Source organism: Castor canadensis, chromosome 2, assembly GCF_047511655.1.
Source record: "Castor canadensis chromosome 2, mCasCan1.hap1v2, whole genome shotgun sequence".
NCBI classification, from domain to species: domain Eukaryota; kingdom Metazoa; phylum Chordata; class Mammalia; order Rodentia; family Castoridae; genus Castor; species Castor canadensis.
The window spans coordinates 90,283,774-90,300,804 of NC_133387.1; the positions used below are offsets into that span (position 1 = coordinate 90,283,774).

Genomic DNA, 17,031 nt, shown 5'->3' on the forward strand with positions numbered 1-17,031 from the left:
TTTCAGTTTGTTTATTATTAGTGTATAGAAATGCTAATGATTTTTCTATGTTGATTTTATATCCTGCTACCTTGCTGTAACTATTAATGATGTCTAGAAGCTTCTGAGTAGAGTTTGTTTGGGTCTTTAAGGTATAGGATCATGTTGTCTGCAAATAGGGATATTCTGACAGTTTCTTTACCTATTTGTATTCCTTTTATTCTTTCTTCTTGCCTAATTGGGTGTTTGATCTTAAAGAGCATGGTACCAACCCAAAATTCTGTGTTATTACTAGTTATAATTATCGTATATAATTGCCAAGAGTAGCAGTAGGAGCAGTAAAAATAGAAAACACTACATCACCTCAGACCTACAAAACCTGTTCATTTGCATGACGCCAAAGAAGCTGTATCTGTTGGGATGTTTGTTGTCCATTTCCCGGGTGTCTGGTGGCCCTGAATGTCAGAGTTATGGGGAACTCTGTTGGGCTACACTTGGCTATATTTGTGCTTCAGAGTCCCTAAGGAAAATTTTATAGCTATGGCTTTCTGGTCTTCTCCTGGACCTTAAAGCAAAATCTACAAGAAATGGGGTCAGAGCTTTGCACTTCAATGAGCTCCCCAGGTGAATTTAATGATCATCAGCGAATGGCATTTCTTAGACACTCTAAGATAAAAGATTTACCTAGGATAATACTCTGTTAGGGCCAGGGCCACCTCACTACACAAGCCACCTGGGTCTACACAAAACAACTCAGGAGCTCTGTTCACACTATATCCCACCCAAAGTGACCAGTGGGTCTGTTTATGTGTCTACACAATGCACCCAGTGGGTCTGTTCATGCTGTATCTGCACAAAATACCCAATGGGACCATTAATGCTATTCCCTACACAAAGCATGGTGCAGCACAAGTTGATCCTGAGCAGGTGCCCAACCAGGACACAAATCCATGCCTCTCACCTTGTGGTTCAGAAATGCCTTTATGTACCTACCAGTGGGACTTGCCTCCACCATGGGGATGCCAATGACTCAATGTATTTATTCTTCTACTCATAAGACCTTTGTCTCCAAGAATATTTGAAGCAATTTCTCAGTGGCAGCTCTATGACATTTGAGCTACACAATTCTTTCTGGTTGGCAGCTGTTCTGGGCATCGCTGGAGGTTTAGTAGCAAAAGCAGGTCTCTTTTTACTCACTGATGTCATTACCACCTCCTTAGCCCTAGCAATCAAATGTCCTCCAGGCAGTGGCAAATGTCCTCTGGGGACAAAATTTCCTTCAGTTGAAAATCACTGTTTTAAGAGAAGACATGATTTAGGTGTTTTATTCACACCCGTGGTTCCCAATGTAGTTTCTTGGTCACTGGTAATAGTCATTGCTATATATTAAACACCTATGAAGTCTCTGGAACAATGGAATTTTATGCAGCCATGAAAAAGAACGAAATGTTATTCGCTGGTAAGTGGATGGAATTGGAGAACATTAACTCGGCACAAGGAAATGTACATTCATTGTCTTTTCTGATACCAACACTCTAACAGTAAGATTGTTCCCATTTTAAGGGATTTGGAGGCAAAGGAAGTTAATGAAATTGCTCGGAGTTACTGGGTACTGGATAAACTTTAAGCTGAAACCCTTCAATGTTCAAACCTAGAGAAACTTTTCCCATGACTTTTACTTCCTGTCAACCAACCTGTTATCTGAATTTCCTTCAAGTACAGTCTCCTAACTGTGTAAGGATAAGAAAAACCTGGAACAGAGCCAGATTATCAGGCCCAACCCAGCAACAGGAAGCTAACATTTCCAGAGAAGAGGGCCAGGGACCTAGATATTTTACAAATGATCTGGTGATTTTGGTCCTCAGGCAGGCTTGGCAAATCTTGTGCAGTAGAAATTTCCTTCTTCTTGCCTAGCATGCTCCAGGGCCTTGTTCAAATCCAAAAAGAGAGGAGAGGAGAGGAGAGAAGGGGAGGGAAGGACAGAGAAGGGGATGGGAGGGAAGGGAATGGAAAGGAAGGGAAAGACATTTCTTCTTTTGTCTAACTAGTGGAAAATATGAAACTCTGCTTTTGATCTTGTGAAGCTGAGAGATTCAATTTAATCTTGCCCACGTCAGTACTTGAAAAGTCAAAGCACTTTGCAGGCAGAAGGTTCCAGTTTTTAATCTGTGGTAACATTTACCACTACTAGGTTAGTTCACAGGAACATTTCCAAAGCCTGAAAGCATTTCCTTGAGGCCGCTTTGCATTCCCTTGACACATTCTTTGCAGACACTGAGTGAGAGAGGGACCTTTGTAAGCCTTGGGTCAGTGAAAAAGCAGACCTAGAAATGCTGCTGGTTTCTCTGTATGCTTGGAGAAATGCCCATATATCAGCAAGTGTTGAAACCATCCCCATCTGCCTCTTATAAGCATGAGTCATCAGCAGTTTGCAGGCAGGAATGCATAAAATACGTTTGTTCATGACTTCTCCAGACCTTCTGACAGCACTATGGACTGTTGGGGGTGCTTAGGTTCTGAGTCAGTCTCCCACTGGTGCCCAGTTCACTGAGGTTGTGTTCCTGAAATCATTCACCAAAGACACTTGACTCAAAGTTCTACTTGTGGGAATAATACCCAACTCACCTAAGTTCCAGCTCCTAAAGTCCTTCACCTCTCCCTTGCTTCCACCCAGGGAGAGCATCAGAAACTGATTGGGAAGATCCAGACACAAATGGAGCTTCCAAACTGTTCTCTATGTTACCATGTAGCAGATGGCTAGAGACAAATAAACTCATGTAACTGACTCTTGGATTTGATATAGAAATTTCCACTGGGCTCCTGCTCCATGAGGGACTAACTCAGTACTCACTCTGGCAGCAGTTCTCAATCCTGGCTACATTTAGGATCATGGTGTCATGATCCTTTCATGAGCCCTTCATCCAGGGGAGCTGTTTAATTGGTCTGGACTGTGGGCCTGGGGGTAGACCTTTTTAAAGTGAATACCTGGTAAAGATGTTTCTTTCAGCTGTGAAGGGTAACCTTTCTTCTGTACAACCAGTGCACTTTATATTCATGGACAATGTAAATTTTTAAGTGATTTCTTTCCATTTTTATTGAGGCTTCCAGGAAGCTCTAATGCAGCTTATGACTTAATGAAGGGAACTGGGGAGGTATCTTTGGCAAGCAAGTGCACTTATGAACATTTGCCCTGGTTTACTAGCTCTACCTATGTCTCTGGTTTTATTCTGCTTTCTTAATTAAAAAAATAGTGGATGCAATTTATGCAATTTTAGAGTTTTCAAATATTTTATAAATGAGGTGAATAAAATAAAAACAAATGGATAAACAAATACATCATTGTTGATACTAAGTTACGTTTTCCTTATCTACTAAACTTTAAAAACATCAATTTCAGGACACAGTTATGAGGATCAAGTAAAAGGGCACAGGTGAAAATGTTTTTGTTAACTGTGAAGTACAATGTGGTGTTTGTATTGTTTAGTTTCTATTCAGGAGGCACAGAGACAGAGTAAGAGCTAATATGTTATCTTTGGGAAATCAGCATTTTAAGATCAAGAATCACACTGCCCTTGACCCACAGTGAATGTTAAAAGAGTAAATAATGTAATCATTCAGCTCTGGGCAAAAATGTCATCACAGCAGCTTCTTTGATTCGAGCTATCTTTTGACAAAGGAATAGCTTTCAGATATTTCAAATTAATGACCTTGGATGGTTCTGCTAAAAGGCAATGAATCCAATTCATCAGGAGTCTGGAAATAGAACAGTGTTGGATGTGACAACCAAGGCTACCTGCCTCAGGGTGAGCACATACACCTAAGACTCAAGACAGCCTGAGGTTAGTGCTAAGCCCCAGTGACTTGTGGCTTAACCTAAGCAAATCATTTCCTTTATGCAAAATAGGATTAGCCTGGCCAAGCCCAAACCTGCTGGGTAATGGTGACTTAAGAGTTCTTTGAGACCGAACGTCATCATTACGAATGGTCTGACAATAGCAATGTTGTTATAAAACAACCAGATCCCACAGGCAGCAGAAGATGTTGAAAGAGCATGGTAGGAATTTATGTGTCAACACAATGAGCATTTTAATCACTTTCTTTCAGCATGTTGCAGATGCCTGACTTCATGATACCCACAAACACCTGAACGTTATTGCTATGTCTATCTGACAGCATTTTGATGCTCCATTTGAGCTATTGCCGAAGGCAATGAGTCAAAGTTTCAGAACAAATAACCAATTTTGCTCCTTTACAGTCTTAAAGAAAGAGTATCAAGAGAAGACCAAGTTCTGCTTTGGGCTGAGGAATCACTGAGAGTTTGGAGGACTTCAAACCACCCACACCTCCCTAACAGTTGTCTTCCAAAAGTATATGAATTAATTCTGCCCATTCACAGTGTTAAATAATTTTCTCCGCAATACAACACTATCATTATTATGCTTGCTTTCGTGTGACTTGATTATGTCTGTTCATCACAATGAACAATGATCAAAAACATAAGAGTTATTCAGACATGCTACTTAACTATGGCTGCTTTAACATGTGAATGTGTTTTGGAATCAGGCACTCATCAAACTGTTCACAACCTTTGACCCAGTAATTATACACCTAGAAATCTGTCCAGTGGAGATATTCTAAAATATGACAAAGTCAAATATACAAAGAGCTTCATTTCTATGTTAACTTAAAATGCAAAAACTAAAATTAAAGCCACAGTAGAGAGGTTAATAAATAGTGCTACTGCTTCAGAAGTAAACACTGTATTTTGTTGCTATTGAAATTATATTAATGAGAATATTTTTAAGAAACAGAAAAATACTTACAATCCAATCTGAATGAACCATAATGTAAAATTAAGTACACTATATGGCTTTAACTTTGTAAACACTTCATAGTAAAAGACCATAAGGAAATACGGTAAAGCACTGACTAATTGTTGGAAGATGTATTACAAGTAATTTTAAGTTCTTATTCATGGTCTGACAACACCAATGTTGTTGTAATACAATCACATCTCACAGGGTAGAGGTGGACTATGAAAGGCTATATTTTTTAAAATGCATAATAACCCAACAGAGTTACTATGGCAAGAATAATATGCAGAGGCAGTCTATGAGGGAGAGGTACTTGTGTAAGTCAACTAATGACCATTAGGGGGTGCCCTCTTAGTGGTTGATTTGAAGGAAGTAGGCTAAATTCCCTACAGTATGTAAACCACTTGTATCCGTACACAGAGAGGTAATGGCTATTTGCTAGTTAGACTCCTGAAGAGCAGGAAAGTATTTCTAATTACAGTCCTTTCAAGAAAGGGAGAAAGAAAAATGGTTAGAATTCAAAAGCTAGCATCACAGGGCTGTAAAACCACAATATCATTGTATTCTGATGAAAAATAACATGGAAATCAGCCTACTCCCATGAATACTGAGGCTTCTTATGCCTTGGAAGAAGTTCTTATAACTCATCTCTCAGTTAAAATAAAGATATGTCACACTCTGAATATCTACCAGAACATATGCAAAAGTACTTAGTACCTGGGTATTATGTAGTGTCTCCAGAACTATGAAAGAGACATATGGTAGAGTGACTTTTGGATGCCCCACATCTGGGAATACATCATGAACAACTTTTAACAAACATTAAAAGAAAGAAAAAAAACCCAGCCTTTTCATTTTTCAAATTCCAATTTAGAGGTTAACTCATTGTTTTTATTTGGTAATCAGAAGAACATACAAGTACTCATTCATCACTAGCTGCTGAGGGAAAATTATACAGTCAGGCTCATTTATGCAATAAAGATTTACAATAAACACATCTTTAATTTTTTTGAGAGCAGCTTAGCCTGCTCTCTTTTAAGTAAATCCCTGTGATTTGATTTTGCATTTGGAGACGTGATATGGTGGCATTTGAACAGGTTGTTTAGTACAAAGCAGCATCACAGGGAACAGAACACATCTCTTCAGAATGAAGGACATTCTCTTGCCCTAGGATATACAAACACAAACCGCAGCCTAGATTTTGTCTATGGGAAGCATATGATACACCACAGAAATACAGAACATCACGGCCATAAAATAAAGATGAGCTCATTTCCACCTTCCCTTTTGAAAGAACATTTGCAGCTGTATCCAGAAATCCTTTCCTTATTCCTCCAAAGAACTCTTTATTCAACATGATCTGGGTAGAAGTTTGGAATTTTGGTTCTGCCTGCCTCTCTTTGGAGACTTGCTAAACATTCTGAGTATTGGTTCAGACATTTCCCACAGATCCAGCTGTATGGATTTCAACCACAGCAAAATCTAAGGCTGAGATGATCTGGGTTTTCCATTCACACTGGGCCAGTAAGCTAGGAGATAGTCATCTACAGACCCATAGTGAGGGCATAGCATCTGAAGTAAACCCTGTGACATTGAAAATTGTGCTCTACAGCAAGAGAAGACAGTAACAACATTAAATTAGCTCAAAGCGACTCACCTTGCTTTGAGTAACTGACCTTGTCTAAGGATTTCCTTTTTTTTCTTTTTGTTGGTTCTTTTCACAAATCTATTCTCTCTTCGCTGCCTTTGTCAAAGCACTTCCTCATGTGGCTTATATTGGAACATGGTTCTTTAGTTTTTCCCATTATATTGTGTTTCTGTGTGCTAAAATGATATTGCAAGCTGAATGGTTTATCTGGACAGAGGTAAATGAAGGAATGTGTGAAAAGTAGAAAAATGAAAGAAGACGGGAAGGGGATGAAACGGGCACAGGATACTTAATTCAGATGAGGGATGGGGGAGAATCTGGCTGTACAGTGGCTACAAAAGCAGATAAAAACCTAAACAAGCACTACAAATGAAAATTGCAAATATATTTTTAAAATTTTTATAGCATACAAAATTGTATAAAAATATCACAGCAAGAAAAAAAGGAAAAAGTATACTCTATATTTCTACCTCTAGAATCAGTTACTGGACAATGTCTATGGCTGTATACTTTTACTATACATATATGTATATTGGTGTGTGATCATATTTCTGTACCCTTACATATATACCTACTCAAAGATGAGGAAAATAGTAAACAACCCCGACCCCAAGATGGGTTACCACAGAGCAGGGAGGATAATACGAATTAACATCCTGATCAGCCTATTTAAAACCCACTCCACTCTGCAGGTGTTTGTCTTTTAATGGGCTTTATTTTAAATGTAGTTCTGCACTATCAACTAGCTGAGAAATGCTGGTACAGAAGTCAATTCCTATGAAGATGCATGGCGGAGGGGGGATTCATGAGCTCTGGCAAAAGCTGACCAAACCAAAACAGATGGGCCCTGACTGGCCTGACTATGGTCAGTATTTACCCTAGGATGTGGCAAGATGTCCTCTGGGGAAACTGAGTAAATATGCCCCGAGTGAGTAGAAAGGGCTCACACATCACCCCTGCTTCTCTTGGCTCTGCAATGGTGATCTAGGCTTATCCAAGTTCATTTAGTGAAGTCTGCTGTTGCCTGTATTAATCTACTTTCATTAAGGGACAGAAGCCAGAATGAATATGAATTCATCTTAAATACATCTGCCAATATTTTAAAGAAAAATGGATAGGATGGGGGTGTCATTTAAGAAAATAATAAGGAACTAATAATTTTTAAATTTGACTTTCACAAACCTTTTAGTCCAGATCTCCCATTGCCCTCCAGCTTTGTTTAATGTAAAAACAAAAAACTCTTTCAGCAAAGAAATTCCCTGGAGTCTTCTACAAACATCCAGTGAGAACCTCCAGAAGCCTACATCCTGTTTTTCTAACCTCCCCAGACCCATATTCACTGATCGGATAAATCCTTTCTAATAACATAGATGGCATTGGTTCCATTCCAACCCTAGTGTCACGTCAGCACCCGTCAGTGTCTTTGAGGTCAGGAAACCTTAAGAACTGAGAGCTGGCCTTGATTCCCAATCAAGAGGAATACTGTTGCTGTTTGTTACAATTTTTTCATGAAGTTCATTTTCCCTGTGATAATGAGGCCTTTAATCATGAATCACTGTTGATGAATTACGAGCATTACTTTCCATTTATTCAAGAATAAGATTCAATATAACATCATTATTGCAACAAGATGTTCTGTAACAACCAGTTTTGCTGTGGCTCTGCGCTATGCCCTTGGTAACACTGGTGGGGCAACTCGGTGCCATGATGTCTTCTGCTGCGCATACAGAATTTCTGATTTGTTCCCAGAGTCTGTTTTGGTTTTAAAAGTTCCAACTTAGATTCTAAAACAATTCACTGATAGTTCACAAGATTGTGTCATCATCCCTTTTCGTAAAGAATTCTAAGATAAATTGTTTTGATGCCATGGTTTTTTTTCTTAAATTAAAAGGCCATAGTAAAATTTAAAATTATTTTCCATGAATTTGGCTCTGATCACTTCTCCCAAATTACCTGCTGTTCCCCATCTCTTATGATAAGCTTTGTGTGTGACAAGGGTGTGTCTGAATACTTAGAACACAATCTTCATGAATGTGATGTGCTCCTTATAAAGGATCTGAGAAATGCATTTTCAGGTAAATTTGCATTTTTTTTGCATTCATAGGAGGAATGTGTTTTCTGGATTCTCACTGGGTGCCAGATACTGTAATTGGCTAGGACTGCAGCTTCTGTGACATTTGTGGACATCTCAGAACCTAGAGAGCAAAGCCTCCAGTTGGACCAAAAAAAAGTTGCCCAAGTCCCCAAATCCCTTTTATTTGGGATACAATTGTACAAATATAGGCTTCCAATCTCAGAATCTTCTCTACCTCATTCTGAGAAAAAAATTTTGTGCTTTTTTTCTTTTGTTTACTCCCAAATTGCATAAGGGAATGTTTCAAAGTAATTTCTATTGTCCAAGTCTCTGCTCAGATGTTAAGAAAGGCTAGAAGAAAGTAGATCACATATTCTATCTGTCTACCTGCCCATCAATCTGTCTATTAATTTACCCAAAGAAAAGTGATCCACAAGACAGTGAGAGTTAAAGACTAGTATCTTACTTCTAAAGTGTGGAGAACAAAACTGGTCTTCATCTCTTTGACTGCTTTCTCTGTCATAGTCCATAACATTGGTCTCTACTTTTCTCTTTTATATTTACTAAATACAGTGTTCCAGGTGGAAAATATGATATAATGTCTTAAATTCTGCAAATGAAATGAATTTGTGCACTAGGTTATTCTTTGGCTTTCAGAATGTTCAGGATTGTTTCATTGTTTACATGTATCAGTTCCATAACAGGATTCTCTCCGATGTTTCCAACAGTTTTTTTTTTTTTTAAGATACAAGTGCCAGTGGCTCACATCTGTAATCCTAGTTATTTCGGAGGCTGAGGTTGAAAGGATCACTGTTCAAGGTAAGCCAGGGCAAACAGTTTACAAGACCCCATATTAACCAATTTTTGGGCACTGTGGCATGCACCTGTCATCCCAGCTACATGGGAGGCTGAGATTTAACCCAGGTTCTAGGCCAGCCTGGGTTAAAAAAAAAGTTTGTGAGACCTCATCTCAATGGAAGAAAAAGCTGGGTGTGGTGGCATGTACCTGTCATTCCAGTAACTGCGGGAAGCCTAAAATAGGAGGATCACAATCTAGACCAGTCTGGGCAAAAAGCAAGACCCTATCTCCAAAATAACCAGAGCAAAAAGGGCTGGAGGAGTGGCTCAAGTGATAGAGCACCTGTCTAGCAAAGCAAAGCCCTGAGTTCAAATCCTGGTATAGCCAAAAATAAAAAAAGCTACAATATGATATGTACAGTGGAAGGAAGTCCATTTGAATTAAGTGGTTAGAAAAAGCTATTAAGGGTCATAGTCTAGGAAAGGTAGGCATGTATAAAAAGTAAAACAGATTTCTGTAAGAATGAGTCATTATGCCACCAAATCATAATACAACTTAGATGCAGTGATATAGGGACCTACACTCAAGAGCTAATTGCATTTGTCATGTTCTAGACAGGAATGTATGGAGTCTGTGGTTTCTTAGTGAGGGATGGCTCCACTGTTGTCTTACCCACTGGTCATTTTAACCCAGGTATGTAATCCTTTGCTTTGTGTGTGTGAAAGACAGAGCAAGATGCCCTAATTAGTGAATGGAATAATGTTTGTCCCATATCACTCTTCAAGTTGGAGGAAGCTGCTTCAAGAGAATTAAAGATGATAGGAAATGAGTGATGGCTTTAGAAACACTGTCCTTCCATTCAATACTTACTCAGGACAATTATTTTAATGTTTTATCAGGTCGAGTACCAATTCATAGCATAATAACACATTATTTTTTGTTGTTTTAAACAGATGGCTTTAAATTTAGGCTCAACGTGCCTTCAAAACACTTTTAAGACATTTAAAATTAACAGTGAGGTATACAGAGCTTTTGTTTTTTCTCACTGAACATTTTAGGTGAAGTTCTGTATGGTATTAAATTATTCCCCCATTCTTTTTCAGCTAACTAATGACTTAAAGCAAATGAAAAACTTTTCTGTTTTTATTGGTGCTGGAAAATGGCTATATTCCTGTTTCATTTTCAATTGCTTGAAAATATGTTGCTTGCTAAATTACAAAATGGAAGCTGTAGATATTCTACTTTGACTAGCCAAAAAGCTTCAAATACAAAAATACAGAATAGAAATGAGGTAAAAGTTCTAGGTTCCAAGATCAATAACTGACACACACTTGGTTGGATTTAATTGCAGTACAAAATCATATCACCTTTAGGAACCTAGTTTACAAACTGATGTCACATGGATTGTATACAGCTCATAGACACGCTATATTTGGCACCGTGTAAATTTCTGAGTTAGTTGCCAATATGTAAAACTCTGGAGAGGATTTACATAAAATCCTATGGACCGGGGGCCCCCATTCATACAGAACAGAAATCTAGCAGCTGACTATAGGCTGCTGCCTGCATTCAACTCCCTCCCTCACCGATTCTTCATAATTGTGACTCTTCCCTATTGTGTCCTGATGACCAGTTCCATTATAAAGTGCCATGTAGCATAAGAATTGAGATATTACATGGCTTGTTTTATTCATATACTTGATCTGCTAGGCTCCTGAATTCATTTGAATCTGTGATCATATTATTTATTGTGGTCACTCTTAGGAAAGCAGTGAGAGCAGCAGAAAAATATGAGTGTTATTAGGTGACCAAATGAATAATCAACAGAAGATAGCTGTGCAACATCAGTACGGTAGTGTACTGTGCATTCTATGCAACAAAGTTCTTCAGATCTTCCTGTTGAGGAATAGTTCAGTGAGCCCCATGACTTTGTAGACTACATCTGGTCTTCTTTCTGTCTGGAGAAATACCAATCTTTTGCCTTAGTGATGAAGAGGTTTTAAAGTATCTGTTTATGTGTTTTTAATGTGGAAATTAATGTGCAGTGAGGAGCTCACCTAACTCATTCTCGTGCTATTCCTAATCCTGATTTACTCTTGGGAAGGCCTCAAGTTTTCTTTGTGACCCTCAAGCCACATTGTAAAAATCACTTTTATCCAAGTCATAATCACTGAGATCCATAAAAGTGTACTTTTTTTTTTTGCACTCGATTGGATGCCACTTTTAATTTGGCTTTGGGGGCTGTATTGTTACTCCCTTTCCCTGTGAAATCTACTATTTTTTTTTTCTATTCATGCAATTAATCACCTCCTAGCTGGTATTTTAAAAGACTCGCTAAGATGAAAACAATTATCTGGTCTGTATTCCCTGGTACTAGTTCCCTTGTTACTTCCCTGAATAAAAAATTAAAAGAGTGGTGATATCCAAAAGAAGAGGACCAGCCAGTGGTGAAAATCTCTGTGGCCCCTATTTACAGATGCTACCCAATGAAAACAATGGGGTTTCCACCTAATGGTATGGTTATCAGCTGACACATTTGGGTTTACATTCATGAATGCACAAATAAAATAAATTAAACATCAAATACAGATCCCCAGAAGATAATCTCCTTTTAAAAATCAAATGGAATTTCATATTATACAATTAGAAAAAAAGCATAAGAACAATTTATAAGTTTGAAAGGAAATTGGAGAAAATGAATATTCCAGAGATTGGATTCATCATTTTAGCTGTAATAAATAAAGGCCAGCATGGCTGTATCCACCATCAGTAGCCAGGGCAAAAATAGCAACATTTAAAGTAAAACATTGACTAATAAAATGGCAATTACTGTGTGTGTGGCTTTTTTCAGGTCTCTCCCAGCATATCCAGGATGTCCTTCTCATCAGGCCAGACAGGTGCTGTGAAAGCCAGATGACTAGCAAAGGATTTTGAGAAAGTCCCTTCATGTTTTGTTTCTGTTTGTGCCAAAAAAAAAATTCAAGTGGTTTTATTTGTTCAGGGGAAAAAAATCCCCCAGAATTCTAAGACCTCAGACCAACCCCCAAAAAGTCATTCCTTCGGAGGAAATGGCATGAGAGAAGGCCGAGTTTGGGGAGGGGGCTTGTTTTTGAAAGTTGTACACCTTCCCCAGATATGGGTCTCTGTGGAAGAAGGAGAAGAAGGAGAATGAAGAAGCTCAGCTAAAATGATGCAAGACATTGGCAGCCTCTTTTAGTGTATTTGAGGTCTTTTCTACTCTTCTGAATCTGAAAAAAAGAAAAAGAAAAAGAAAAGTGTCAATGCTGCCTTTCCCCGCCCTCCACCCTCCAGGTGTTAGAAAAAAGTCTAGGGGACAAAAAATGAGGGAGCAATTAAACATTTCAAGATTGTTCATGGCTGTCTTTGTAATATAATTTGTTCTGTCCATAAGAAAAAAACCTCAGTGGAGAATTTTAAATACTGGTACATTTGAAAATGTAATACTTGGTTTAAACTACATTTTGAAACACTTGGTTCATGTTCTATGGATATGAAATCTTTTTACTTTGTGATCAAGATGACAATGTCTGCCAGTCTAGTCATTTACCTCAGTGGCCAGTGGGATTGGAAGAAATCAAATTCATCTAATCCCAACTGTTTCCTTGCAAAAACAGTTCCAGTGTTCCATTCCCCCAGAATTTTTGACCCACCCACAGAAGCTCCCCAAGGACATTTAAAACAAGACATGTTCTACCCAAAATCATTATGCAGATGGAAAAATCACTTGAATTCTCCACTGGACCCAGAGTGAGGAATAGAGGAAGAAGACAAAGATGGAAACAAGACAAAGTTAATGGGAAGAGACAGTATTTGATTTCTTTCACTTGGCATACTTTATGCCATGTAACCTCAATGGTCTTAAACAGAATTTAAAACAAGAACGAAAGAAAAAAGCCCAGTATATCCTGGTTTCCATTAGTTTCACATGCCCTGAAAACCACTGTGGCTTATGTCAAAAGTTCCCTTCTGTACAAGACTCCAAAGAGATAGCAGTACAGTGGTTTAGACTTTTAAGAAGGGTAACATCACCATCAATAGAGATGTTCTAGGTCATTTCAGGATAAGGAAAAGTTTCCCATTAGCTGAAATTAGGCAGAAAACTAGTTGGGAGATAGAAGAATCCCTCTGATCTATTGTAATTATAGTGAATTCCCAGTTTTCCAGGGGCCATTGGTCCAGGCCTCCTGCTGTTCGTCTTTCTTTATTCATGTGTTTTGATGTTTTGTTGTTTACCCTCCATTAGCACCTTCACCTATTTGGGAAATAATACAGAAAAGAAAAGCTTCTAACCAATCACTCTCCTCTGATAATAGCACTAACAACTTGCCAGTGAGGAAAGGAGATGAAACAAAAGCCCAAATTAAGGTTTAGGCATTTTCTAATCATTTTTTATGTAAATGCACAGTTTGGTCCACAGGAGAGCAAGACAGGTCTCCTCCCTTGATCCTGTCTTTATCAGCTTAAGATCACATGTAATGAGACTTCCCAGTTTTTGTTGTTTTTTTTTTTTTAATGACGACTACATACGGTTAAGTTTGATTTTTAAAATACAGACCCATTGGTTGGAAGGAAGCTAAGGACAGGTAGCTGGGTTTAGCTGAAAGAGTCACAATTAAACCCAGAAAGTTCCAATCAGCCAACAAGGACAGGGAGGCAATTGCTCTTCAAGGCAGCCTGGGTTAGCAGTGGTTCATGTCCAGACTGGTGGGTCCCCGAGATGGAAAGAGGTCCATCCAGGAACTTAGTGAAATCCAAGCACCATAGGGAAGGGTACTTCTTCCCTCTGTAATCATTGCTTATGGTTGAGACAGTGAGGTTTTCCCTCTGGCTATGGATCACTAGTCTCTTTCTTTACCTTTGGGTCAAAGGGCAGAAGGAAGGGGCAAATAAAGGAAGCTTGTGTGCTAAAACTGTGCATGTGTTCATTGTTATTAAATACAGCTGACAGTGAAGGAACAAGAGGCAAATGTGCTGAAGCTGGGTCTATGATCCCAGTCATCACCCTGACCTTCCCAAACACATCCTTTCTTAAAGGACTTACGTTTGAGAATCTTGCAAAGCATTTGAGCTAGGTGCCAACTTTCAGAGCTAGCTGAAGAACAATGCTCCACCCCATACTGCAGACTCCTCGAGATAAGAGAAAACATCTCATCTAATTTTCAGAACACTTCTATATGTAGAACAAAGCCAGACACATAGCTTATACTAGACAAGTAATTATTTTTCAACTGAAAGGAAATGAGTTGAATAAGCATGAGGTGGATGGAATAGGTAAAAGTACAATGATGAGAAATTTTCCCTCCAACCAATTTCTGATTTTGTCTTTCACAACATGAAATAAAAATTAAAAAGAAAATCATACTATACTTTGATTTTATATTTTATTCAATAACAAGGTATGAAATCTCAAAAAATCCATATGCTCTGTAAAGAAGCCCCATTAGGTATGGCTTTTTTGGGGACTAATTTCCCAGAGAAGAACAGGCAGCTTTGCCATGGTTTGTAAGTCAGGCCTGATCCTCTGCTCATTTTACATTCTATATGTGATTTGTTATGTTTTGGGCTTGAGTATTTATTTTCAATTTAAGCTGAAATTGCATCTGCAAGACCACAAAGTATATGTAAACTAGGATCCTGACCAAAAACTGGAAGAGGCTGCTCTGCAGTAAACTGAGATGCAGAACTTTTTTTCAATATCTGCTTTGAATTCCATTTATTCTAAATCTATGTTGCTCTGTGGAATCCACAAAAAAAAAAAATCATTAAATTAACCTACTCTTTAAAGAGTGATTGATGAGCTGAAATAGATACTCAGTTCATCTTGGGATAATTCATGGAAATATTTGGGAAAATGTCATCCTCTTACCTGCCCCTTGACCAAAGATTTCTCACAAGGAACATTTGTGGTGGCTCTGAGTCCTGGAGGGTAAATACATGGCATATGAATTCACAGAAATGTATTTACTCTAAGGAACGAGTGATAAAGTTTCAGCAACTTCATTTAGAGAAATGGAAGATGGATTTCAAGCAATATGACCTTATTCATTCCACCCTTCCTTCTATAGGCAACTAGAAATGTTGCATATATATCCAACCTTAAAGATGATGCTTTTAAGAAATGGCTAAAGTTCATGTTGACATGACACTAATGTGTTTATCACTCATAATGCCCGTTGCCACACTGTCAGTGGAATATTAGGAGGCAGATTTCAGAAGTATTTGGCACGGAGCTTAAAAATACACTATAAACATATTTCTTTTTCATTTTTCTTGAATTTGGGTTTTTTATAGACTGATTCAACTATTGCCCAAATTCAAAGAATTTAGTTGACTTGTCTAAGGACAGAGCAAGATCCAAACCCAGATTTTCAAATCCCAGGAAAAATACTATAACTTCCTCTCTATGTAATCAACTTTCTATAAAAATAATGAAGTGATACAGCAAGCAACTGAAAGTTGTACAATGCTAAAGAGAAAAACAAACAGAGAGAAACAATCCTAGTGAAACTAAACCCAATTTTACATGTCACGTAGGATGTTTGGGGGCATACGAATGGATCCTGGTTTTATTTTTAACAAAAAGCAAATACTAAGGAAAACATCATTTTAAAGATAGCTGCTAGACTTTACCCAGGCATGGATTTCACTGTTCTACTCCATGGAAGCTATTATAAGTGGCTGTTTTAATGTATACTTGCTTGTTTCCTGCCTCAAATAATAGAGGATACAATTATAGTATGATTCTTTTTTCTCTTTTTTTCATGGCTCTAGGGATCAAACCCATGGCTTGAATATGCTAGGCAAGTGGTGTGCCACTGAGCTTCATCCCCAGCCCATATCAGGACTATTCAAAATTAATTTCAATGCATAAATATCCATGTTACAGCATTGTTAAAACAGAACACTCTGATCATTTATTATTCTAGCATCGCCAGATCAGATAGATAGATGGATGGATAGGTAGGTAGGTAGACAATAGATAGATAGATAAAAGTCATGGGAAAATAACTTCTCCTAAAATGCACCCATTTAATCTAAACACAGAGAATAAGAATAGTACAAAGGATGATAGTCTTAGGACCAACCCTTGCCCTAACTGTTTACCTATCTGTGTCTGTGCTACCACTGAGAATAATGATGATGGTAAACTTTCCTCTTCTACCTTTTCTGCTTTCTCTCTTTTTCTCATCTCTGTTCCCTCTTTGCAAATTTAAAATAGGTGAATAACTGTCTCTGCCCTTCTGCTTCATGGTGCCTAAGGAATCTTCATGCTATCACTCTATGTTTTAAAAACCTAGTATATTAATGCCTAAGGAAACAACAAAAGTGTTTCTCTAAGTGCTCAGGGTTGTCCCGCTCTTGCCAGGCAGGTAAGAACCAGTCACTGGCAACTTCTGCAGTTGCTCTGGTGATGAGGAAATAGACTCATCCACAGGTCATCCATGACGCAGTGTTCAGCACTGTCTAAAAGAGACAGTATTATTTCTGTTCAGTCTAAATCTGTGAAGCCAAGACTATAAAGGCTATGAAAATCCTACCAGAACTACTACATGAGACTTAGATTCTAGACCAGAAATAGTCTCATTGTTCTTTATGCTTTTCTCAATTTTATTGGTCAAGAAAAGCACAAAATGCTTCAGAATGAGTGAAAAAAAGAAAAAGAAGCCTTTTCTCATGTTTTCACTTTGGCTCCAGG

The 17,031-nt window shown here is 38.2% G+C and overlaps 1 protein-coding gene across 10 annotated transcripts in view; it reads right to left on the reverse strand.

Annotated features, from left to right (window-relative positions):
* Pde1c (phosphodiesterase 1C) overlaps window positions 1-17,031 on the reverse strand; it is a 486,798-nt gene that overhangs the window by 19,341 nt on the left and 450,426 nt on the right. The window contains exons 19-20 of one of the 10 annotated variants that reach the window (XM_074065261.1): window positions 15,202-15,254; window positions 5,651-12,562 (exon numbers count right to left, since the gene is read on the reverse strand). The exons of 8 other annotated variants lie outside the window; for them this stretch is intronic. In XM_074065261.1, coding sequence (XP_073921362.1) covers window positions 12,497-12,562; window positions 15,202-15,254 — 119 coding nt within the window. In that variant the 3' untranslated portion in view covers window positions 5,651-12,496. Of the gene's footprint in view, window positions 1-5,650; window positions 12,563-15,201; window positions 15,255-17,031 lie in introns of those variants that run through there. One more of the 10 variants, XM_074065267.1, reaches the window with a different exon arrangement.